We start from the raw sequence: 22,534 nt of genomic DNA, 5'->3' as shown, positions 1-22,534 counted from the left end.
TAACGGTTCATTCCCGCGTATTATTGTGAGTTGTGATAACTGTGTGTGTGTGTGTGTGTCTTCATCCCCGCCCAGGCGTTCCTGGAGTGCTACCTGACCCCAGGTCCCACCCTGCAGTACAGCCGGGACCACTGGCTGGCCCGCCAGTGGACGCTGGTCAGCGACGCCTCGGTCACCAGCGGCCTGAAGGACGGCGCCGCCTTCCTGCTCCGCTGCGTGGACTTCAGCCTGGTGGTGACGACCAGGAGCATCCCTTACATCCAGATGTCGGAGGAGTTCATCGACCCCAAGTCGCACAAGTTCGTGCTGCGGTTACAGTCCGAAACCTCCGTTTAGGACCCCGAACTTTCTTTTTTTTTAATTCCTCACTCTGTTTTGTTACTCTCAAATGTTTTCACCGTGGGTTTGCAGTTTTTATTTTATATATTATATATGAATCCTATATATATTACACTCATGTTTGAATATATTGATCTTTTTTAATGTTTTTATTCGGATGAAATCAAAACAATGGTGCGCGATCACTCGTTCCATGCGGGGGCGTTTGAGGTTTTCGCTCCTTTTCGTTTCCACGGGACGGACAAACCACTGAGGATGGGCTGGACTTGGATCCAGGTTGTTTTCAAACCTAACGGAAACACGCGACAGATGTCCTCGTCTGCAACATTTGAAAGTATTCGGATGTTCAACCAAATTAAATGCGTTTGACAAAGGAAGAAAAAAAAGGTCAAAGAGACTTTGCATTAAATGCACATCTATGTATGTTTTCTAAATGAAAAGAAATCACCTTGAGAGAGCGCGACATGTGATCCCGGACGGTTTCGCTCTCCGCTCGCTGCTCGTCGCTGCTCCTGCAGCTCCGGACAAACTCTTCTCTCTCCAACCCGATTCTTCTCACAGGTGCAATGGAGCAAAATCACAGACGTGTTTCCACTCCAGCTGGGAGCAACACAGACACACGGCAGGCTTAACACCGGGGCGAAAGTCCACATGGATCCGGATCATCATGCCGTAAAAAAAAAAAAAAAAAACGCTGGACACGTGCCCAAAAAAAACAGGTGCCCCGCCTCGTGGGTTCAGTAACCTCCTCGGGGCGTTCGGGTCTGCCTGTCATGGCGGGAAAGAAGGCAGCGAGGAGGAGACGAGGTCACGGATGAAAAGTACTACTGATTAGTCCGAAGGAGAATTCCCCCGACACGGGCGACGAAGCAGGAACTGAAATCTCGTAAACCCTCATATCCAAGCCAGTTTTTCAAGTGAACTTATCCAGAGGGGACAAGTAGAGGCCGCTCGCTAATGAAGCCCAGGTTGAAAACATAATTACCTGTGTTGTACTCCGGCAGCTCACATGGTGAATCTGGCATAATGTACGTTTTCCACAGCACTAACTCTGGTGTCAAACTCACCACCGCTGCTCAGTTTCTTTTGTTGTATCTGCTCTCTACTTGTTTCCATCTGCCGTCCTCTTGATTGATGTTAATCCACCATCAACTAGGCTCAACACTTCTTTTTGGGTGTTTTTTTTTTCTGGGGATCTATTTTATATAACTGATTAAAGTTTGTTTTCTCTCTCCTGTGTTTCCAACTTAAGAACAAGTGAGCTTTTTAAATCATAAACGCATGGATTTAGGATGACTTTTCAGTCATCAGATCCAAAGGAAGAGATGCGCTGCAGCCCCTTGTGGCCAAAATGAATATTACAACAACAAACATAACAATCCCAACAAAAAAAAGAAAGTTTCGCCAGCCAAAACTCCTGCAATGCCGCCGTGTAGAGAGCCAGGAAATGTATGACACGCTACTAATGTCCTCTGTTTGGGAATCAGTGCTGTGGAAAGAGACATTACACCGATTTTACCAACACAATAAAGAGCACTGTTTGAGGATTTACAGCAATAAACGTTGGGTTTCATCCCTCAGCGTTAGGAGTGTATGAAGACAGAGATACGCAGCAGGGCGGATCCTCCGTCCCGACAGGACCGTCTGGTTTTCCTTCGCTACCTGGTCTCACCTGTGTGCACTGACTAACGCGCTCACAGCGACTCCCTCAAGGTCAGAAGGGGTCACCTGATGAATCAGCCAGACAAATCCAGCTCACGGCACTAAAACAAACGTCAACACCCTTCATGGGTAACTCGCTCAAGAAGGAAAAAAGGTCCCAGTGACATTATCTCCAGGCTTGTGCCCTACTGCCCCCTGGCTGCCGAACAGGGCAACGTCTCTGTGCTCGCCTGAGGGAAGCCGCGACACGCGTTTAATTAAAAACATTTTCACACACAGACAAAGATGCTGGTGATTAAGCAAAAAAAAGAAACACTGTAAACTTGTAACTGTTAAAGCACCTGAGGGGAAAATGCAAAAAAAAACAAACACTGTCACATTTTGTACCTGCTGACATGAACTTTGTATGATCCCAATGTGACTGTGCCTCCTGTTTTTACACTGTAACTATTTATGTAAACAAGCATGTGTGTGCGTGCGTATGTGTGTGTGTGTGTGTGTGTGTGTATGCCATTCCAGTTCACACGACCCCCCCTCCCTCCCCCCCTTTCCTCTCCATCACCGCCGTCTGCCACGCTGTTGCCGGTTTACAGTCCTCTGTTTTGTCCGGGCAGCTCTGATGATGACTTGACTTTGCAATGTAAGACATGTTTCACTTTCACAGCGTTCAGCGTTTGTAAGAAAACAATAATAAACATTTTTATGAACATTTGTAAAACTGCTGTGTGGAGACAAATGGGTTTAATGCCTTTTGTGATTTCCTACATATCCCAGAATGCCTCAGGAGTGTGTTTTAAAAGGGGGCTGTGAATACTTTAAAGGCACCAAACTTACTCGTGAAAATGAAGACTGTTCAAAACCCAACACGCTTAAAGGGCCAGTGTGCAGGATTTTAGGGGATTAGCAGAAATTAAATGTGATATTCATAACTATGTATTCATTGGTCTCTAGATTCACCTGAAAATTGTTAGAGCGAACCGAATAGCATTGCCGTGGTTTGGGAAAGGGAGAAGTGAGTGATGGGATGTTCAAGATGCCTTATTTGCTGCATTGCATTCTGGTCTATTGAGGTTGTTTTTGTCTTATCTTAAATTGTTAATAGATTTTTTTAACATGATTTTAAGGGCATAATCATAAAACCGCACACTTCTGTTGAATACAAATTAAAGGGCATGTGTAACATCTGGTAAATTTAAGATTTTACCCTTTTATGAAAAGTACACTTTTACTTCCAGAATACAATGACCTTTCTAGGCTCCCGTAGAAAGCAAAGTTTCCCACTGGTGATTTGGATTTGTCCCTGCAATCGAACTGCATGGCGTTTCTCTTCTTTCTTTCATTACCTCGCTCCCACTCTTCCAGACTCCCTCCTCAGCGTCTCCATATGCAGCAGCTCCACGCCGGCGCTCTGCTCTGTCGCTGCCCATTACGCGTAACGGCGCCGCGTGTCGCGCGCACGGAGCCGCATCCCGGCGTGTCTGGCCGTGATTTGGTGCCTTTTCTGTTTTTTTCTTCCTCTCTTGTCGGGAAGCTCGGAGGGTAATTGGCTCGCCGTCAGCCTGTCAGAGCGGCGCAGCCGGGGCTTGTGGGTAAATGAATGTTGGGTGTCCGGGCGGTGAAAACAAACAACCTCATACCTCCGCCAGCGCGAGGCCGGCCTGTCGGAACTCATCTGTCCCCGTCTTAATCCCCACCTCCCGCGCCCGGACGACGACGAGGAGGAAGAGGAAGATGAGGGGCATTTGCATCTAAATGGAAAGATTTTCTTCCCCTCATTCCTCCTCTCCATTTGTTTGGTAATGACTTTGGTCACGTGAGAGGAGAACAGAACTCTACACCTCCAACGCGTCTCTGCTCTTTGTTCTTTCCATATTGAACCCGGCGCTTTCGGGGAGGGAGGAAGTGACACTGCAGGAGGGCGTCCTGTTTAGTCGGCTCATGTAAAACACCAACACCTCGCTTGACATTCACGGGGCTCGTGTCACCTGAAGGCCCCGGTGGAACATCACAGCGTTGGCACCGTGACACCGTCTGCTTCCTTTTTCTTCTCCCCCTTGAGATTTGCGACACGACTTCTTGCCTCAGGTCACGTTTAAATGCGCGCACACACACACACACACACACACACACACACACACACACACACACCTCTCTGATACGGCTCTGTGGGCTGTGTGTGAACCCCACGCCGCGGTACAAACATCCTGTTTACACACTGCATGACACCCACCTCAAGGGGGAAATGGCGACTCTCGCGAGGCCCCGTATTATTAATTCATGTCCAGCGGTGTGTGTCCATAGGCCTGGCCGCCTTTTAGCCTCACCGTCCATGTCCCGTCTCCCATTAGGAGGCGTAATGATGCTGAATTATTCACCACCGGTTGAATAATTCATGCCTGTTGACCGAAGAGGAAACGTGGCAATCTGCTGTCTTGAGTGTCAGTGTGGGCCCGATGAGGGCCACACATTAAGAGACGTGCACATAGTTGTTGTTGCTTTTATTTATGCCTGGAGGAAACAATTTAGATTCATTTCTATACCTAAAAGAACAGTGCCATTTATTTTTACACACAAGTCATCTTATCATTTACGCCGACCTTAAAGCTGCGATCAAGAAGTTTCTATTAACAAACGTCTAATGGGAGTTCATTACTGTGGGACTCTGTCGTTCCTCTCGGCTTTACGCGGCGTTTCAGCGTCTTTCAGTTTGTCGTTTTGGTTTCACGCTTTTGATTCACTCTGCGCGGCTCACATCAGCTTCGTTTCCGTTCTGGAAAGATTTCCTTTCCTAACCTTTTTCTCAATGAATAGCATCATGAGGTCAAAGGAAAGATGTGAAGCACAAACTGAAAGGATTTCGGAAAGGAAAGCAACTAAACTCGGCCACGAAATTATTGGATGGCGACTGTTATTGTTGTAGTGATGCCGCAAGGAAATTTGGGATGGCATTAATTCCTTTTTTTGTGAAGGATTTCTTAGCCAGAAGCACCAACTTCCTGGAGCCCTGTGCTAGAGGAGATAGGAAAGGAAGCATTGAAGCACCTTTCGTTAGCATTTAGAGGATTCCACTTTGCTACGAACGTTTTTTCTTCACTTTGAATCTTTCTAAGCAAATGAATGCTATTGAAGCGCGGCCCAGCACCAAGCAGCAGTGAGGAGGGATTAGCAGCGAGCTAACATACTTAAGCATTTAGCAGCTGGAGACCAAAACGGAGCTAAAGGGAGCAAATGTACTAACGTTGACTCCACATGCTGCAGGCCCCGTGCTAACTTTAACAAAACCTGCAGCCATGATGACCTTCAATCTGTTCGGTTTTATCGGCCTAACTGTTTAAACCACCGTCTACAGAGTTTCCTTTTTTGGGAGACATATGTTGCCTTTTAATTTGAATTATTTTGACTTTGTAAGTAATGTGGTTCTAATGCGCCAAACAAGTTCAGTTTCCCGACTCTGGTCTAAACTGATGTGACGTTGACCCCTTGACCTTCAGGTTAGTCGTCGCCGTCGTCCTCGTCATCCGGGTCGTGGCTCTCGTAGCCGTCCTCCGGGCCGTAGCCGTCGGGGTTTTCCCGGTCGTCGGCGGACTCGTCGTCGTCCTCCGTGTTCACCCTCCCTGACAGGACGTCCTCTATCCAGTCCTCCAGCTCCTCGGGGGTGGGCAGGTCCTCGTCGTTGGACATGTCCAGCCACACGCTGTCCGCCTGGAACACGGGAGCGCCGACACAGTCAAGCCGGGCCGAGCCGCTACGGTCGGAGTCTTAAGAATCGAACCACTACTTACATCGGTGACGTTGACCACACCAATCTGAGGTCTGAACAGGTCCAGCTTGAAGGTTTTTTCCCAGTAAGTTGTCAGCTGGAAGCGGGCGAGACAAGTTAACTTAGACATGCAGTGACACGTTAAGTAGATGATCTGAAGCGAACGATGAGGCCGAACCAGAGGGAAGTCGTCGGGGTCGATCCAGACGATGCTGAGCTCTGGGTTGTTGGTGTTGTCTCTGGCCACGTCTTTCAGGATCTCCAGGAACTCGTAGCCATCTGGGGGACGACAGAACAGAGTAACCCGAGCTCAGCTTCAGGTGCTGAAGGAAATGAGGGGAAGCAACTGCATGATAAAAAGGAGGAAGGGGGTGAGGGGGCACAGACCTGGATCTTCCTCTTCGGCGAACGCCACAATATGTATCCCGTCCATGTCGTCCTCCTGGGAATACAAATAAAAAAGGTCAGCGTTGCACCTCAAATTGACATTTCTGTGAGCCCGAAACACCGACTCACCCATGTTTCAAACATGTTCTCCGCCCGGAGCTTCCTCAAAGTAGCCCTGGAAAGAGCAGATGTTTAACCAGGTTGTTCTGCCGTTGAAGAAACCCTAAACAGATTTACAGCTAATCGACCTTCTGTGCTGGTTGACGAACTCGACGATGTCCATCTCAGACAGAGGTCTGCCCGGCAGGATGGCCGGCTCCTCCATGAACGGCTCGTAAAAATTCACCTCGTTCATCTTGAGGGAGAGATGTTTGGCTACCTTTTTATAAAAAACACAACGGGATTCCATTATGATGAGCGCGTGGGTGATGTGATTACAGGGTGTTTAGACATTTGTTAGAGCTCGACAAACTGAGAACGCAATGGTTTCATTGCAAAATGTATTTTTGACAAGATACATTTTACACTAGAAAACCAAAAAAAACTCTGAAGCGCACTCATTAACATGTTTCAGTGTAATTTAGTGAGCTTTAGAGGAAGTCACTGTTTCTAATAGTCCCTCATAAAACCACAGCAAGTTTCAAATAATTGTGCTAAGCTACGCTAACCTGCTTCCTACTGTTGCTTTATCATACTTTCAGACATTAGATTGGGGATTTTCTCATCTCACTCTACAAATATGCAAATATATGTAGATGTGTTACATTAAACAACAAGCAGTGTGAGAGGAATCAACAGTTGGTTGAACAGGATGTTATAAATTCAGATGACTTACAGATTTATCAAATGTAGCAAAGAACTTGATGTAAGGTTGAAAACGCTCGGAGGCCTCCTGGAAAGCTTTGTAGTCTGGGGAAAAAGAGAGAGAGATAAGGAACTGGCAGAAAGTCGAGAAAGTAAAAACAGATTCAAGTGTGGGACTTCATCATTCCCATTCTGCTCACATCCACAGCCCAAATCTACCGCATGTGATCGGGAAGGCGAGCGGTGGAGCGCTCTCGCTTCATTCAATTTCCCATCCTGATTCTACTGTCTCCACCCAAAGTAACAACGCCTCCCTTAATGCGGTTTTATACGCTTGTAACGCGCCGCTGGCTCTGCTCCCGACAAGGTCACGACCGAGGACCATCCTATCTCTGGACAGAAATAGGCTCCATAATGAAACCTCATGCCACTGTCATATCGGACCAGATAGCATCTTCTCTGTCTCACTTTTTCTGCCTTTTTTTTTTTTTCGTGGGGAGCTATAATTGCAGTTTGACCTATTAGACAGAGAACTAGAAGCTATTTAAAGGCCCTCGTGGGGCCGAGTGAGAGCGCCACAGTCTGGAATCAGGTTTCCCTTTAGCATGGTGATGTAGCTCCATTAGCCTCTAGATCCCATCAGCGTCTGGGGAACACAGTGAGGCCACTTTTAAGGGGACAGAGGAACAGTGGAGATGGTTTAACCCATCACACACTTCTTATGTTTATTAATGCAAACACAAGCGCTCTGATAAACGCATCACTTGCGAGCACGAGTTTGTTGGTAAACTAACATGAATCTTCTCCCTTGAAGTAGCCAATGAGGCGGATGTCCTCCTCCATCCTCTCGAATGCTCGCAGCTCCATGGCGTTGTTGAGCATCTCCACCGGGTCCTCCAGCACCTAGGGGGCGGTATAACACAGGCAAGTGGATTTCACTGCTCAGACATCGTGGACACATTTTGAAACCTGTGAGGCTTAGACGAGGTGATTGATACCACACTCGTATATGTGCGTCCGCTGAATGAGATGCGACAGCTAGCAGCCATTAGCTTAGCTTAGCATATAAAATGGAGACAGCTAACCTGGCTCTGTCCAGCTGAAACAAAATCTGTTTACTAAAACTGCTAAAGCTGTCTGATGAACAGGGTAAATGACAGCCAGGATAGCTGTTTTTACCTATTATTCTTTATGCTAAGCTTATATATTTCTTTGATTAAAAAGTCAGAGGTACAAATGTGTGTCGGCCTACATAAAAAAAGTGAGAAGTAGACATTAACTACCAAGGTGCATTTTGTCAAAAAAATGTACTTCTACAGAGCTAACACTGCTGTCACTTAAATCTTTTCACTGTTGAATTCTTGGCCAAGTTTTAAAGACAAAATGTTTTTTAATTCTCCGACTCAACGACAGCCGAGGCTCTTGGGTATTCTAGTGTTTGTGAGCCATAATGACAAGACATGACATGATTTATCAGAAATGTCTGCTCAATCTTGAATTGCTGTAAAATACATAATTTGCACGTATCTTAATGAGGCTGCAGGTTGTTAATTGCTTAAGGATTTCTTCTTTCGGTGGCTGCAAAAATTACAAATTAAGAAAAAAACATTTGAAATAGCCAAACTCGATTTTTCACCCACATCCAACAGGAACTCCACCAGTGTGTCTGCCGAGAGCTCTCCGTCAAACTCGATGACCCGGTCGTCCTTGAAGACGTACAAGCTGCCCACCTCCTCCAGACCTAATTCAACAGCAGGAGTATGTGACGTTTTTGAGAAATGGTAAGCAAAGGAAGCAAAGGGGGAGGATTTTACAGAAAAATACTGATGTTGGATGGAAGCAAAGTCAGAGTCCTGATATTCAGCATCCACGGTAATGCAACAGAGTCTGTGGAGTGAGGACATGTGAGTCATACCCAGTTTTTTGGCTACTTTGGCATCCTTCTGGGCGTCCACCATCCCAAAACCGATGTCTTTGTTCTCCAGGACCTGAGCGGTGAGCTGGGCGGTCACACAGACACATGTCAGGCAGCGTACAGTCATAAAAAACCATTGCACATCGTAACTCTGGCAAAACCAGAAACGTGGGTGATGTTTGGGATTAAGCTCTAAACTCCAGCAGCACATTAATCTCAGTCCAACCAGAGAAAGTTCAAACTACAACTTGCAAAAGCAGCTTCGACATTGCACTAGTTAGCTAATGTTGGCATGCTGTAGCGCTTAAGTAAGGTGAAAAGCTGCTTAAAGTCAGCATGTTAGCAAACTGTATCGGAGAAAAAAGTCACAGTTAAAAAGCTGCCTGCAACTTCAGCACCACGGACAGCTCCACTGATTCATTAGCACATCCTTTTCGTGGTCAGTCATGGTGTGAGCCCCTGTGGAGTTCTCTTGTTAAAAGTCAGGACTGTTCGCCTCTCTGCTTGAGGAAGGAAAGCATGTTTATAAAAAACACCACTTTGGTTCTGTTGAGCTGAATGTGTTTCTTCTCTGTGGGGGAGTAGAAACGTGTCCCTTTATCTCGTACTTGTACCTCATGAAGACAACGGGATGCTAGTCTAGTTATTTCTAGTCCACAGTCAGATAGTGGAGAGTTTTTGAGAACGAGCTCTAATTAGCAGAGTGACCTAGAAACCGTCCCTGGATACATGTGACCCACAGGACCCACAGGACCCACGGGAGGGCCCGTGATGGGATTAAAGTCACGGCTTTGTGCAGGTAAACGGCTGTGAATCATCTCCACTTGGAGCAGACGGACGGCCGAGGCCCATTAAAAGGCCCATTGAGTTAAAAATTCCAGCAGTCTATCAAAAGTTTGTTGAGATATTTCATATTCTAAGGTTTATAAATTATAAATGGTGGCTCTGTACAAATTTAACTCATGAATTTCTGAACAATTAAACAACTAATGGCTGTGATAAATCTCTTTAGACCAAAAAACATTTATTGATAGTCTTTATTAAACATTAAATGCCCTATGTATTAACTCTACTCCTTTAACTCCTCCGGCTCTCCTCTTCCTCACCTCCAGCACCAGCTCTGTCATCTGGAAACGCTTCTGCAGGCCCTTGCTGGCCGGCAGCGGCTCGTGGTAGAACAGGCACAGCAGGTCGTATCTCTTCAGGGCCTTCTTGTAGTTGCGCTCGCTGACGTCCAGCACCCGGTCCCGGCCGTCGAAATTGGGGAACTCCAGACCTTCCTCGGCGCTGCAGATGAGAACCAGGTGGAGGCAAAGGCCGGACAGCAGAGAGAGCCAGAGCTGCTGCATCGTCGAAAGCGTTCGCCAGGCAAAAAAGTTTAAAAAGAAATCCAAACAGCTCTCAAGGCAGCGGCTTGAAGTGCAGCGTATACAGTTTGCACCGTACAAAGGAAATCGAGGTTCGATCTCTGTCACCTCCCGAGCAAATGTATAATTTTCTCACAAATATTCCATCCTCTCTGCTTCTCTCAATCTCTCCCTCTCCACTTGTCTTCTTTCTCCTCCTCTCTCGCCTCCACTCAGTCTTACCGCCACAAATCTCCAAGGAGTGTCTCTTTCTCTCCCTCCCAAAACATTTTTCTCTTCCTGAGTAAGAAAGTCATCTCATCGGCCCAAAGACAATTATCCACACGATAGTCGCCCATGCCCTTGACATGAATTCAGAAATTGGAGAAAAAAAGAAACTGAGAATTTCATCAACCATTTAATAAACAATGATTCTAATATATGTGCATTCGGGAAATTGCCATGAAATGAAATAAAGAATTGATGACATTCATTCAAACGGGCTGAGTGTGAATGTGAAATAGAAAAGACAGGTTCCCTTTAATGCCAATTTAAACTCTTGGTCCAAATGTTACGGTAACGCGACCTGAAAGGGATCAGTTCTGTAAATGAATCCCGTCGTGCGCGTTACCGCAATGGCGACATTCAGCCCAAAGCAACAGATCCCAGATCCCCGCTTTTGTTTCTCCTCCGTCAGACAAAGCTGGAGGATAGACTGAAAAATGGAGCGCTCTTGTCTGTGGAAGTTTTTAATACTGTTGCAACTTTGTGCGCTGTGTTTGGTTCCCACGTCAGGTAAAAACAACACGACTTGTGAAATGACATTTAAACTTGGCGGGGAGACTTTGCCGCGGTTGGTTCCGCTAGTTCCTCCTTGCGGCTACTTTTGACGTTGGGGGTCCTTCACCTCGCGAGCTAGCTCATTAGCTACGAGCTAGCTCGACTAAGCTAACCGTGCGAGCTGTACGGTTGGTCAAACGTTTCGCTTCTGGTAGTGAAAAATGTCATTTATATCAATGAAAACAATGTTTTATTGATTCAGGCTGTGTGTAGTTTAAGTTAAGTTAGTTAACGAATGTTATGGCTGGCTTCCCTGTCAGTATTTAGACGGATACATGCATATTTTGTATTTTTTTAATAGTTGAGGTCTTTTTTAGGTCACGTGACCTTGTTGACCCACTCGCCTCGTGACCTACTGACCAATACACCCTATTTGGATGCATCAGTCACGTGACCACAAGTTATCTGATTGGTTCAATATGGACATTGATTCTGACTCCGTTTGCCATTGTTTGTAGGTCAACAATGGAAGAAAATTAAAGACACGATCTCTAATGCTGTTAAAGAGCACACTCCGTGCACTCCTGTCAACTGCAGCTGTCATTTAAGGTGGGTGTGATGTCATAATGTATTTTCCTTCTTAGATCAATGAAGGTGATTGTAACACCTCAGATGCATTTATTTGAGGGGATTATATATTGTGGAACTGATCGGCTCTTTCCTTCCTTCCCCAGAGTCCTCCAGGACGACTTGCAGCCCTTCAGAGGGAGACTCTCTGAGGATGTCATGGCTGCGACTGTCCAGAGAGGGGTGGGCACCCACTACCAGATCATCGGACACAAGTTGTACAGGGAACACAACTGCATGTTTCCCGCCAGGTAAGGAGGGGAAAAGTGCCTGGTGGGATTATTTGCAATATTTGATCGCGTCCAAAGTAAAAAAAAAAAATTGACCACGTTACTCGCTTATACTGTATGCATGTGTGCCGTCTGCCTTCAGGTGCAGCGGGGTGGAGCATTTCATCATGGAGGTGATTGACAGGTTACCTGACTTAGAGATGGTGGTCAACGTGAGGGATTACCCTCAAGTCCCCAGCTGGGTGCAGCCCACCCTGCCCGTCTTCTCTTTCAGTAAGGTCAGAACTCCAGGCATCAGTTTTACTCGCACGTTTAAAAAAAAATTTAAAAAACACTGACTTTTATTAAAATATGTAGCTGGTTTTGAAACACGTTTGATCTGAGCAGACGGCAGACTACCAGGACATCATGTACCCCGCATGGACGTTTTGGGAGGGAGGGCCTGCCGTGTGGCCCATATACCCCACTGGACTGGGAAGGTGGGACCTGATGAGGGATGACCTCAAAAAGTAAGGTTTTATTTGAGCTATTTAATGGCGTAAATCACTCACAAAAGAAGAAATGGATTAGTGGAACACAGTGTGATGTGTCGTGGTAGATCTGCTGCACAGTGGCCATGGAAGAAGAAAGAGTCCAAAGGGTTCTTCAGAGGGTCCAGGTCAGTCCTGTGTTATCACGCAACCTTACACAACGATCGTTGTGTTTTCATCTTCTTCTTCTCGCCACAGTCGGCTGCGAGCCCCAGACTGTTGAGTTGTTCTCCTCTCCGTTTGCTTTCACAGGACCAGTCCAGAGCGCGACCCACTGATCCTCCTGTCCAGAGATTCTCCGGAGCTGGTGGACGCAGAGTACACGAAGAACCAGGCCTGGAAGTCAGAGAGGGTCAGTCGTGCTGAGACCACGCCAGGGTCACATCCAGACATCACATAAGATATTCTATTAACTCAGGACTTTTCATTTATATTCCAAAAGACATCTTTCTTATTCACCAACCCATGTGTTTCTGTCTGTCTTAGGACACGCTAGGGAAACCCCCAGCCAAAGAAATCCCACTGGTCGATCACTGCAAATACAAGTAGGCTGAATTATACATCAAAGACAGAATGTGATTTTTTTCTTTTTTAGGTGAAACTATGCCCATGAGTCCGTCAGCAGTTCTGACGGTCGCACCCGACCCTTGTTGTATCCTCCTAGGTATCTGTTTAACTTCCGAGGCGTGGCGGCCAGCTTCCGCCTCAAACATCTCTTCCTCTGCGGCTCCCTGGTGTTTCACGTGGGGGATGAATGGCAGGAGTTTTTCTACCCTCAGCTGCAGCCCTGGGTCCACTACATCCCGGTCAAGCAGGACCTCTCTGATGTCAGGTACCTCAGCAGGAATCTAATGTCTTTTCTCCTTTCGCTGTGATAATTCTGTTCAGTCCCTGTAAAAGTTTCTAGTTCCAACGATTTTAATTAGGTGTGATGTCACAGCGTAGACGTGTTTTTCACACCCTCGGGTCGAATATAGATTGTATTTTTGTTCCTGTCTCTGCGTCATTGCCTCTAAATGAAGATTGCTCACTTGATCATAGTTGATGTTTTGGATTGTGAGGTTGTATGAGCTTCTCGTCCACAGTCAGTGTATTTACTACAGTAGATTAATAGAGTATTAATTGCATAGTTAATTAAGCTTGCTGACCCTTTTGGAAACGCAAATACAAACAAAGCAAGTATAAATGTGTCCGCTTGTATTATAAAGCTTACTTTCATTTACAAACGGCATACTTTTTTTTGTTTTGAGTGTTTGTCGGCATCATACAAACCTGCGCATGAAGGCGTTGTGGTTGTAGAAATCTGACATTTAAGTTCAGAAGTCGGCATGCCAGAACTTGAATGAACTGAATCGCTACTGAAGCCGCTTTTCATTCAGGCGTGTGAACGTTTTCAGGCCGATAAATCCTGATATACTCTGTGTGAATCTTCCGTATGCATGCTAAATGTTATGATATGTCTTCACACGCTCTGTCCCCTCAGGGAACTACTGCAGTTCGTCCAAGAGAACGATGCCATTGCACAAGAGATTGCCACAAGGTAACGGGTCATATTTTACGGTTGAATTCCTGCGTAAATGAACTGTAGCAGCTGTGCATTTGAAAAAGGTGAGCATGGACATTTTTCTCTCTCCCACAGGGGTAAATTATTCATCCTCGACCACCTGCGGATGCAAGACGTCTCCTGCTATTGGGAGAGGCTCCTCACCGAGTTCAGCCGTCTTCTCACCTACAAACCCAGGAGAAGGGACGGCTACAACCAGATTGTCCACAGCCCCGGCAGGACGGAGCTATAGGAGCGAGACTCTGCTACACAACGTATGATTTTGTGATGTTGGCTAGTCCATAGCTTTGTTAATATTTGCTTGGTCATAGTTTAGTATGTTGACTGTGGGAGCTGCCATTCCTCCAGGTAACACTATGGGGCTTATATGCCAATTTTGAGTCATTGATTACTTTCTGGTTTAATTAGTTGATTTGATTAGAATACCTCCTTTCTTTATGGCTTCAGTCTATACTCACCAGCACTGTAACGGTGCTTTTACTCTTCCTGAGTACTGCTCAGCCTGTGAAAACTGTGGCTCTGGAAATGGAGGAAAACAACCCTGATGGTGTCAGTGATGTCATCCGGGCTATTTTGGTTCATCCTTTGTGACTACACTTTTTTTCTTTTGAAGTCTTCGCATAAACTGTGTGCGGAGTTTGATGGCGTCTAATGAAATATTATCGGTCAGCCAAGTTATTATGGGCAATGTAGGATCCAGTGCTTTTTGGCGCTTGCCCCATACTAAAGACTAACAGTCAGGCCTCTGCTGGATTTATTTTAAATGTCTTTTATGAGTCCCTCAACTTAATGGAAGTAACACACTAAATTGCTGAAGTGACCCTTTAACATGCAATGTGAAGACTTTATATGGTTCTGTAACATGAATCACATGTGGATATGGCTCCAGACGGATTTCCATGAAAATCGAACCACTTGCAGAAAGCAGCTAAAAAATGTAACTAGTATTCGAGCATCGATGCGCAACGAATGTCAGTGCCCTTTTACCTGCCTTTTGCTCGCCAAAACCCAATGAAAATATCACCTACAACTCTTGATTTGAAATGCATAAAGTGTGATGTTGACTACTCTAATATCCGTAAAGGGTGTACCAATAATAATAATAATGATAATAATAATAATAGTGATGATGATAATAGTTACGGGTGCCATGCTGTTATAAATTTAACGCAGTCAATTGTATTGCAAAGATTTCCTGGAAACTCAAAAGCTGTGATTTGCACAATATGGCCTTTTTGTATGTAGAACAATATATGGTTTATATTCTACTCCAACATAGTCCTATCGATATACATGAAAATAATGTGGACAAAATAGATAATAAATTGGATTCCATATTCAGTACATCTGTTGTTGATGGGGAGACACTCCCCTCTACTGGACAACCGAGGAAACTCCAGCCTTCACCAAGTGTCACTGCAACAACACATCATGTCCTGTTCAGTTTACTCAGTTGTTGCAATTGTGTCTGCAATTGGAGGGGTTCTGCCATGTCCAATAACTACGTATAAATATCTTCACTAAGTGCCAATGGTAAGCAATAATGACAACGAGGAAATATAGTTGTATTTTCATGTGTGGAGTTTCCAAGAAACACTTATTATTTTTTATTTTTACCTTTAAAAAAAGTGTCTTGTTATCAAGACATGATAGATTACTGATTCAAGATGATGTTGGATATGTTGTAGTATTCACATTGTACTATGGACAAGCAGAACATCACCGATGCAATGTTATTTCTCACGCTATTGTTGAGAACTGTGGCAAACGAGGTCCATTTGTTTGTGTGTGTGTGAGAGAGAATTTTGACTAAAATGTGATGAGGCACCTGGTCAAAGTACCATCCAAGTTTCTGTTGCAGCTTGTGCTGAGTTTTTTACATGCCAATAAACTGTTGTTTTTTTTAAACAAACACACAGACTCTGAACTATATGTCGTGGAGTGCGCATGCGTAGTAGTGATTTCAGTCCTCCACCGCCGGGCGGCGCTGTAGGCACATGTGGTTTGTGTCTCGGTGGAGGTGACGGGTCGAAGACCCGGCTTGTTGTCGGAATGTCACCGTTGAGGAACAACCCGCAGAAGGGCAATTATGAAACCCACAAATGTGGACACTAACTCTAGTTAATGTGCATCTACTGGGGGTTGCAGTGATTCAAAAGGTCAAACGGTTGACTGCTGAGACGTTTCGCACCGCTCGTTGGTAAGCCTTTTATTTTAAATCACAGAAGCTAACGGCATGCTAAGTGCTATCGGTAATGCGCCCTTTATCGGACAGAAACGATTATTTAGGTTTTTATTGTAGTTTCTGACGACGAAGGAATGAAAACGTAAAGCCGAAATATTGGTTTAACGTTTCGTTGTCATTTTGTTAATGTTAAGCATTGAGGTACTTCTGTCACGGAAGTAATACAAGTTGTTAGTCGAGCTTCTGGCTGAGAAGTCAGTCTGACCTGTCGCAGCTGTGTGACATCACGCTAATTAAGAGGAAAGTCACCACTGCTGCTCCATATGTCAGCCGCAAAACCCTCAATGCTGTGTTTTTAAAATGATATGAAATAATCAAGGCAATATGGGAATGCTGCCAACTTGGTAAAGAATAATAATCGTGTCTTTGCATTACATCTTTGATCCTGTAATAGGGGACCTGAAGGTCCCAGCAGTGCATTGAAGCGTGTCTCATTTTAATGTCAATGGAGAGAGATTTCCCCAGACAGCCTTCCCTGTGTGCCCACTGCCCAGTGTTTCCTGATAGGCCTGCACCATTTGACAGCTGCCGAGTTGGAAAACCCAGTGTAACCCTGCCAGGGTTTCATTCGCCTTAAGGCAGTTTATTTTGAGGATGTAGTTTTAAGTCAGAGGCATAGACTGAGTGGAACGTTCCCAACCCATGGCCATGTGTTTCTGCCTCTCTGCTGCAGCCCCGATGCCAACTGAAGCGTGATGCATCCAGATCAGTCCAGAACGGGCTTTGCCCTGCAGAGACGGCGGGCAGATTCTGCACCCTGGGGCGAGCTGAGCACCGGCCTACTGCGGGGCTTCATCCAAAGAGTCGGGCCTCCTTCCTTCTGCCCCCTACTCCCCAGGGTCCACGCAGCTGATGTGGCTTCTGCACAGATGCCTTCTTCCTCCTCCTCCTCCACCAGTCTTCCTCCAGCCCCCATCCTCTCGCCCAGCATGCCAAGCATCATAGGCAAGCCGGAGTTCCCAGATGCAGGATGGGACCGTATCAAGGACCTCTTTAACAGAGAGTTTGTATTCCTATTTCCTTTTGACTTCTCCTCTTTCACCCCGGTGTCACTTTGCTCTCTTTATCAAGTTATATTCTACATATTTTGAACACTGCTTAAAAATGAAGTTTATCCAACTAAAAGCCAATCTGAAGTATTCACCACTTTGTAATGGGAACCGTAAAATGTTTAGTTATTCTTCCTTTCTATCACTGTCACTAAATAAAGTGTGCAGAATTTATTTATTTTTTTTGCGCTAGTTGGATTTGGAACAATCTTTGAATTTAAGGGAATGCTTGTTGATCCAACTAATTACTACTAGCCGACGCCCTCGTCAAATCGTTCTTTGGATGTTTGTATAGTCAAATATAATTTTTTCTAAATTCTTCTGTGAACAAATTGTAGAGGGAAAAAGGGTGAGAGACTTCAGTAGACAATAATACAGTTCCAGCTTTGTATTTACTGTGAAAAATACACAGGTGAAATGTCAGAAATAAGTGTGCACGGTGGTAGATAAAGACCACGTGAACATTACAGCTTTCTTCTAAATACAACCACAGTTGTCAGCCATAGTTCACAAACCTTTTCTGAATTATGTTTTGTACTTTGCATATACTCAAATAATCTAGTAGACCACTTAATGTACTTCGTCTCCTTTACAGTTTTCATAACCAAACGCACCAATGCTGTGATGTTTCAGGTTGATCACTGATGTCACTTTAATTAGCCGCCAATTTTAGAATTACATGCGTATAGTTTTATTATTTGACAGGGCATTTTTATGCCTCGTCTCCCGATAGCGTGACGCAGCGGTACCCCGAGGAGCTGACCAACGTGATCAAAAGCGGTTTAGCTGCCGCTCTGGCCGGCCTGCTGTACGGAGGCCTGCCAGCGGCTCGCGACGCCAAGCAGAGGTACATCCAAGTCAGCCAGGCGGAAATCTATACTAGCCGAGTGGAAGCAGTGGTAAGTAACTGAGTGGCAGAAAGTTGAGGACGTTTAACGGAAAGCATCGTGCTACTAACGCTGCAGCATCAACCTAACGATTGTGCGCTTTCTGTCTGAATCAGCGCTCGGCCCATAATGCAGCAATCCGGGGTTTTGTGAGATACGGATGGAGATGGAGCTGGAGAGTGGCTGTTTTTGTCACCATATTCAAGTAAGCAAACACATGGACAATCACATACACTTGTTTTTGAGTTTGAGGTTCAGCATTTTTTTCCTTTAAACCATGCTTAACTGAACCAAGGAAAGGCAGGTTTATTTGTAAAGCACCTTTCATTACATCCTTATCCTTACATTAAAACCTACAGTAATTTGACCTCACAGAACACAGGAGTTGCTGGTCTATCACTACCTCGACTAGGTTTGTTTCTTTGTGTTATTGTGTTTCTTTGTGTTATTGTGTGTCTTCTGAAGTAACCTCTTAAACCAGCAGAAGACGAGCAACTCCAATGTTTTGTCTGGTAGCTTTTAAGAGAGCATAAATGGAAACAAGAGGCCTCTGCATTTCATATGATTGTTGATATATGATCCTTTTTATTTTCAATTATCATCCTTTTTAAATCTTTTGGTTTAAATTATCTAACAGTCTTTCACTCCTCTGTCCTCCGCTCTGTAGTTCTGTCAGCACAGGGCTGTCTGTGTACAGAAACGAGTATAACCTCAGCCATTACGCTGCAGCTGGAGGTGAGTCACATGGGCTCAATGGGCTTTATCACTATTTTTTATACCTTTTTTTATTTCCCCAAGAAAAGTCACACAGCATTCTGCTTCACTGTCACAGATCTCCATCTGGGAGTTGCTCAATACGAACTCTGTGTTATTGTTTCCACATAAAAGAAGAAAAGATTTTTATGAACCAGCAACAAGTTCAAAAGCTGACACGTGATCAGTCTACAAAAGACAAAGAGAATAGCAAATTGATAACTTGTGCATATGGAAACGTTAGACATTGCTTCTCCTTGCAACTTTGTCGACACTGTTAACCCCTTCAGAGCTAACGCACACCGCATTTTCTCTAATATTTGAGCAATATTCTCACATTTTTTCCCTAAACGGGAACGTCCTCAGTCCACCTGTGGCCGAGAGCCTTGATTGCATTTGTTTGTTCCTGCGTCTCTCCAGTCCCTGATATTCTGTCGTCTCTTTACGACTGCTCTCTAGTTAATGCATAACGTTGCCCAGAAAATAATTAGTAAAAAACATAAATTCACTGTCCAGAAAATGTGATTTTTATACGATGCAGAAATGATCTTTCTTGGTCCAATTTCCTATCTGCCTGGACACCAGAATGTCAGCTCTTAAAAAGCTCATAATTGGTAGTAAAACATTCTTTACTGACGATAACGAGACTTTTATTCCTCGTTTAACCTGATGACAAATAGCGTTATAACAGACGGTGCTTATACCAGAAAATTGTGTTGTGAATGATAATAAACCTGTTTCTATGGGAGCAGCGGTGACTGGAGGCCTTTTCAGACTGAATCTGGGTCTGAGAGGCCTGGTGGCAGGAACAATCATCGGAGCGGTGATGGGGTAAGTGCCTCCACAAGTGTCCATCCGTATCCATCAATTATTCCCACAGTCGTTACAGTAACAGACCTAGTTTCTACCCTGAAGCACGTCGGTCCTCATCACGCAGCAGAGCCCCGTTGCCGCTCTGCGTTGGGTTCGAAACAGACGTGTATTTGCCTCGCGCTCGCATCCCGTGTGCTTGGGAGCAGTGAGCACTCTGGCAGCCAGCTGTGCCCCTCCCAGCAACCCTCTGTCGCCCAGCTGGACCCCCACCCCCTCCACCATCCACCCCCAACTCTGTTCACGGCGCCAGAGGGACTCATGTGCGCTGCAGAGGGCCATGTTCTGGGTGCGAGAGCAAGGAGGCCGGCCAAGGCAGCAGCTGCCCCTCTCCATTTACACCATCTCTGTTATTCCAGCTCCTCATCTCCATCTACCGTGGCCTGATCTGGACTTATGCTTCGCTCCATCTCCCCTCAACCCCCTCTGTCCCACTTTCCGCTCGCTCCTCTGGCCACGTTCAGCTGTGTGCGCGGAGCCAAGAGCAGATTTGAATTTGATTGTGTAATGGAGATTAAGTGTGAGGTGTTTGATGGTGTAACAGACTGGAGGGGTTGGTTTGAATGGTCTCTATGATCATCAGCTCTGTCTTGGCTCAGCCTGAGTCTGTTCTCCTGTTGGCTCTGTCTTGCATTGCCTCCTCCTCCTCCTCCTCGCTGTCTGCCTGAGTGACCAGCCACCTGGAGCATTCTGATGTGTGCAAACAGCCCCGGCCCCGGCTGCGCCAGGTGCAGTCGGGGCAGCAGGGGGTGAAATGAAAGCAGGCAGCTAATCTGAAAGCACATCACGCTCCAGATCTCGCCCCAGAATCGTCCTCTCGCCTGGGCAACACCGCAGAGGTGTGACTGGAAGCTTCGGGTGGAGGGGCTGCAGAGGAGGACAGGACCGTGGAAGACACGGCCGAGGGGAAATTTAGCCTCACGTGATTACTCGTTAGCCTAGAAGAGTTATGCCGTTAACGTAGCTGCTGTGACAGACTTACATGTGACAGCTGGGTTTGTTACAGAACTGTTTATACAATAGGAAGTGTGGTAGTACTACAGTACATGCCCAGTGTAGATGTGTCAGCCAGAATGGTTTCACACATTTCAGTAGCTAATGAACCGTGCTCAGACAATAGATGTATAAAGTGTATTTTCTGTTTTTGTATTGTGGTTTAATGCAAATATACTGTGTAAACTTGATATGTTTGATGTTTTTAATGACATTAGCTAACTTCTGCTTAGGATTCCCACTGGTGCATTGATCATCAGCATGCAGTCGATTGCAGGAGAAACTGCTGGACAGAGGAGGATCCGAAAGCGCAGGGAACTTTTTGAGCTCAGGCTCGCAGAATGGTGAGGTGTTTTAGTAGATTTTAATCGTATTCTCTTACATTTAAAAGTTTGTTATCCTGACGTTTTGCTGCTCTCCATCTTTCAAATTCCAAGGGCGGCCCGTCTGCACTTGACAGACGAGTTGATTGGCGATCTGAACGTCAGCTCTCAGGCGGAGGTCATCAACGAGGACATGCGACGGATCCAGGAGCTGCTCAGTTTACCACAGAATGAGGCTGAGACTCAGGACTCACACAGCCAATGACAGTAGCTGCCTGTTATTTGTTGGACATTGAAGGTGGGACCTCACACAACTGGGAGGATTAATGGGTCACTTCTTTGCCTGGATACACACACACCCTTCTTCTCTGGCTGAAGGGAAACCGCTTCACATCAGAATTAAACAAGTGTTTTTCCTGCAAGAACTGCTGTCCTGTGCACTTATCTTTGTGAAGACCGTTTCCATCTTTCCATTTCACAGCAAAACAATTTTGATTTTACTTTACTTCCACAGTGTTTTACTCCAAATCCAGCTCCTGGTGGAAGCTAAACATATTTCATATTGGTGTCCTATCAGAAATTGCATATTGTCATTGTAATTATACGCTTTATTTGATTTTAATGCGCAAATTCATGGCGGCTTAATGTTTTAATGACATTTCTATGCGATTTAAGGTTGTACAGTATTAAGAACTAATGGGCTCGAAAGTCAAAAACCACAAAGTTGCCATTGTACGTTGTACAACCTAATAAAACATCCTGAAGTGAAAGAAGTCTCACATGTTGCTGCAGTGAGTTCTCGTGACAGACGTTTCCTCCAGCTTTCAAAATCCAGTTCAGCTCGTCTCTGTTTGTGTGCTTGGAATTGGCTCGAATGAACAATAAAATGTCGTCTCATTTTTGACAGCAAACAACAAATGTTGGTTGACGTCCATCCCGAAATGCCTTCTCTCTGTTCCCACGTTGTGTGTAGTGTGTTTCGCGCTTTGCCTCTCGGGCTTTTCAGCAACTAGGTCAAACTTAGCGTTGGCCCCTGGTGTAAACAAGATGTGACACAGCAACAGCTGGGGCCCGGGAAGCAGCGGTGACTGCTGACGTGCAGATGGACAGATTTGAGGAGCCCGTGGTCAGCGGTGATATCCAGCTGCAACTGTTGCAGATAGACACTGGAGGTAAGGTCTAGTTTGTTGGCTCTGACCCAGCATTGTTGAATTTTGAATGTTTGAATATGCCTGTATAACATTTGGAGTTTTTCTGATTTTAAGAATCTGTTTGCTTCAAATAGTCACTTGCCCCATCCCTTGAAGACCCAGCTGCACTTCTATATTGCCTCTTTTGGGTGGAGCAATATAGAAACAACGTAAGCAATTATGACTAATTGCTTTCTAAAGTTGGGCTTCACCTGCAATAGTAAACATTTGGGATAATTTAGTCTGATCATTCTCTCAAAAAGGAGAAGATGACAGCCAA

General features: G+C 45.4%; 4 protein-coding genes across 4 annotated transcripts in view; 3 read left to right on the top strand and 1 right to left on the bottom strand.

Moving 5' to 3' along the window:
- Positions 1-2,642, top strand: part of LOC137794274 (vang-like protein 1) — a 35,746-nt gene extending 33,104 nt beyond the window's left edge. The window contains exon 9 of the mRNA XM_068591005.1: positions 76-2,642. Within this exon, the coding sequence (XP_068447106.1) occupies positions 76-336 (261 nt within the window). The 3' untranslated portion in view covers positions 337-2,642. The remainder of the gene's footprint in view (positions 1-75) is intronic.
- A 1,840-nt stretch (positions 2,643-4,482) lies between these two features.
- LOC137794097 (calsequestrin-2-like) lies at positions 4,483-10,443 on the bottom strand. Its single transcript, XM_068590710.1, has 11 exons — positions 9,974-10,443; positions 8,868-8,952; positions 8,593-8,693; positions 7,747-7,855; positions 6,984-7,057; positions 6,397-6,527; positions 6,278-6,323; positions 6,149-6,203; positions 5,940-6,040; positions 5,784-5,858; positions 4,483-5,703 (listed from the first exon to the last, which is right to left on the bottom strand). The coding sequence occupies exons 1-11, from the start codon at positions 10,214-10,216 to the stop codon at positions 5,494-5,496; spliced, it is 1,230 nt and encodes a 409-aa protein (XP_068446811.1). The 5' UTR covers positions 10,217-10,443; the 3' UTR covers positions 4,483-5,493.
- Positions 10,444-10,883: 440 nt separating this feature from the next.
- poglut1 (protein O-glucosyltransferase 1) lies at positions 10,884-15,823 on the top strand. Its single transcript, XM_068590713.1, has 11 exons — positions 10,884-11,008; positions 11,512-11,602; positions 11,728-11,871; positions 11,993-12,128; positions 12,238-12,359; positions 12,449-12,508; positions 12,633-12,732; positions 12,867-12,925; positions 13,045-13,212; positions 13,864-13,920; positions 14,020-15,823. The coding sequence occupies exons 1-11, from the start codon at positions 10,936-10,938 to the stop codon at positions 14,174-14,176; spliced, it is 1,167 nt and encodes a 388-aa protein (XP_068446814.1). The 5' UTR covers positions 10,884-10,935; the 3' UTR covers positions 14,177-15,823.
- Positions 15,824-15,915: 92 nt separating this feature from the next.
- timmdc1 (translocase of inner mitochondrial membrane domain containing 1) lies at positions 15,916-21,963 on the top strand. The gene is made up of 8 exons (XM_068591089.1): positions 15,916-16,144; positions 16,863-17,192; positions 17,972-18,137; positions 18,242-18,330; positions 18,793-18,860; positions 19,631-19,709; positions 20,975-21,085; positions 21,179-21,963. The coding sequence occupies exons 2-8, from the start codon at positions 16,885-16,887 to the stop codon at positions 21,327-21,329; spliced, it is 972 nt and encodes a 323-aa protein (XP_068447190.1). The 5' UTR covers positions 15,916-16,144; positions 16,863-16,884; the 3' UTR covers positions 21,330-21,963.
- Positions 21,964-22,534: the final 571 nt, after the last annotated feature.

Source organism: Clinocottus analis, unplaced genomic scaffold (genome assembly GCF_023055335.1).
Source record: "Clinocottus analis isolate CAN_PGR_092001 unplaced genomic scaffold, fCliAna1.0.p SCAF_24, whole genome shotgun sequence".
In the NCBI taxonomy this organism is placed as follows: domain Eukaryota; kingdom Metazoa; phylum Chordata; class Actinopteri; order Perciformes; family Cottidae; genus Clinocottus; species Clinocottus analis.
Note: the sequence above shows the minus strand (reverse complement) of the source record. Positions and strands in the feature narration are given on the sequence as shown.

Coding starts and splice junctions, on each gene's coding strand:
- LOC137794097 (XM_068590710.1), bottom strand. CDS start 10,216: ATGCAGCAGCTCTGGCTCTCTCTGCTGTCCGGCCTTTGCCTCCACCTG. Junction 6,528..6,983: donor TTGCTACATTTGATAAATCT/GTAAGTCATCTG, acceptor TTTTATAAAAAG/GTAGCCAAACATCTCTCCCT. Junction 5,704..5,783: donor GTGTGGTCAACGTCACCGAT/GTAAGTAGTGGT, acceptor CCCGTGTTCCAG/GCGGACAGCGTGTGGCTGGA.
- poglut1 (XM_068590713.1), top strand. CDS start 10,936: ATGGAGCGCTCTTGTCTGTGGAAGTTTTTAATACTGTTGCAACTTTGT. Junction 11,872..11,992: donor AACTGCATGTTTCCCGCCAG/GTAAGGAGGGGA, acceptor GTCTGCCTTCAG/GTGCAGCGGGGTGGAGCATT. Junction 12,926..13,044: donor GTCGATCACTGCAAATACAA/GTAGGCTGAATT, acceptor GTATCCTCCTAG/GTATCTGTTTAACTTCCGAG.
- timmdc1 (XM_068591089.1), top strand. CDS start 16,885: ATGCATCCAGATCAGTCCAGAACGGGCTTTGCCCTGCAGAGACGGCGG. Junction 17,193..17,971: donor AAGGACCTCTTTAACAGAGA/GTTTGTATTCCT, acceptor GTCTCCCGATAG/CGTGACGCAGCGGTACCCCG. Junction 21,086..21,178: donor GAGCTCAGGCTCGCAGAATG/GTGAGGTGTTTT, acceptor TCAAATTCCAAG/GGCGGCCCGTCTGCACTTGA.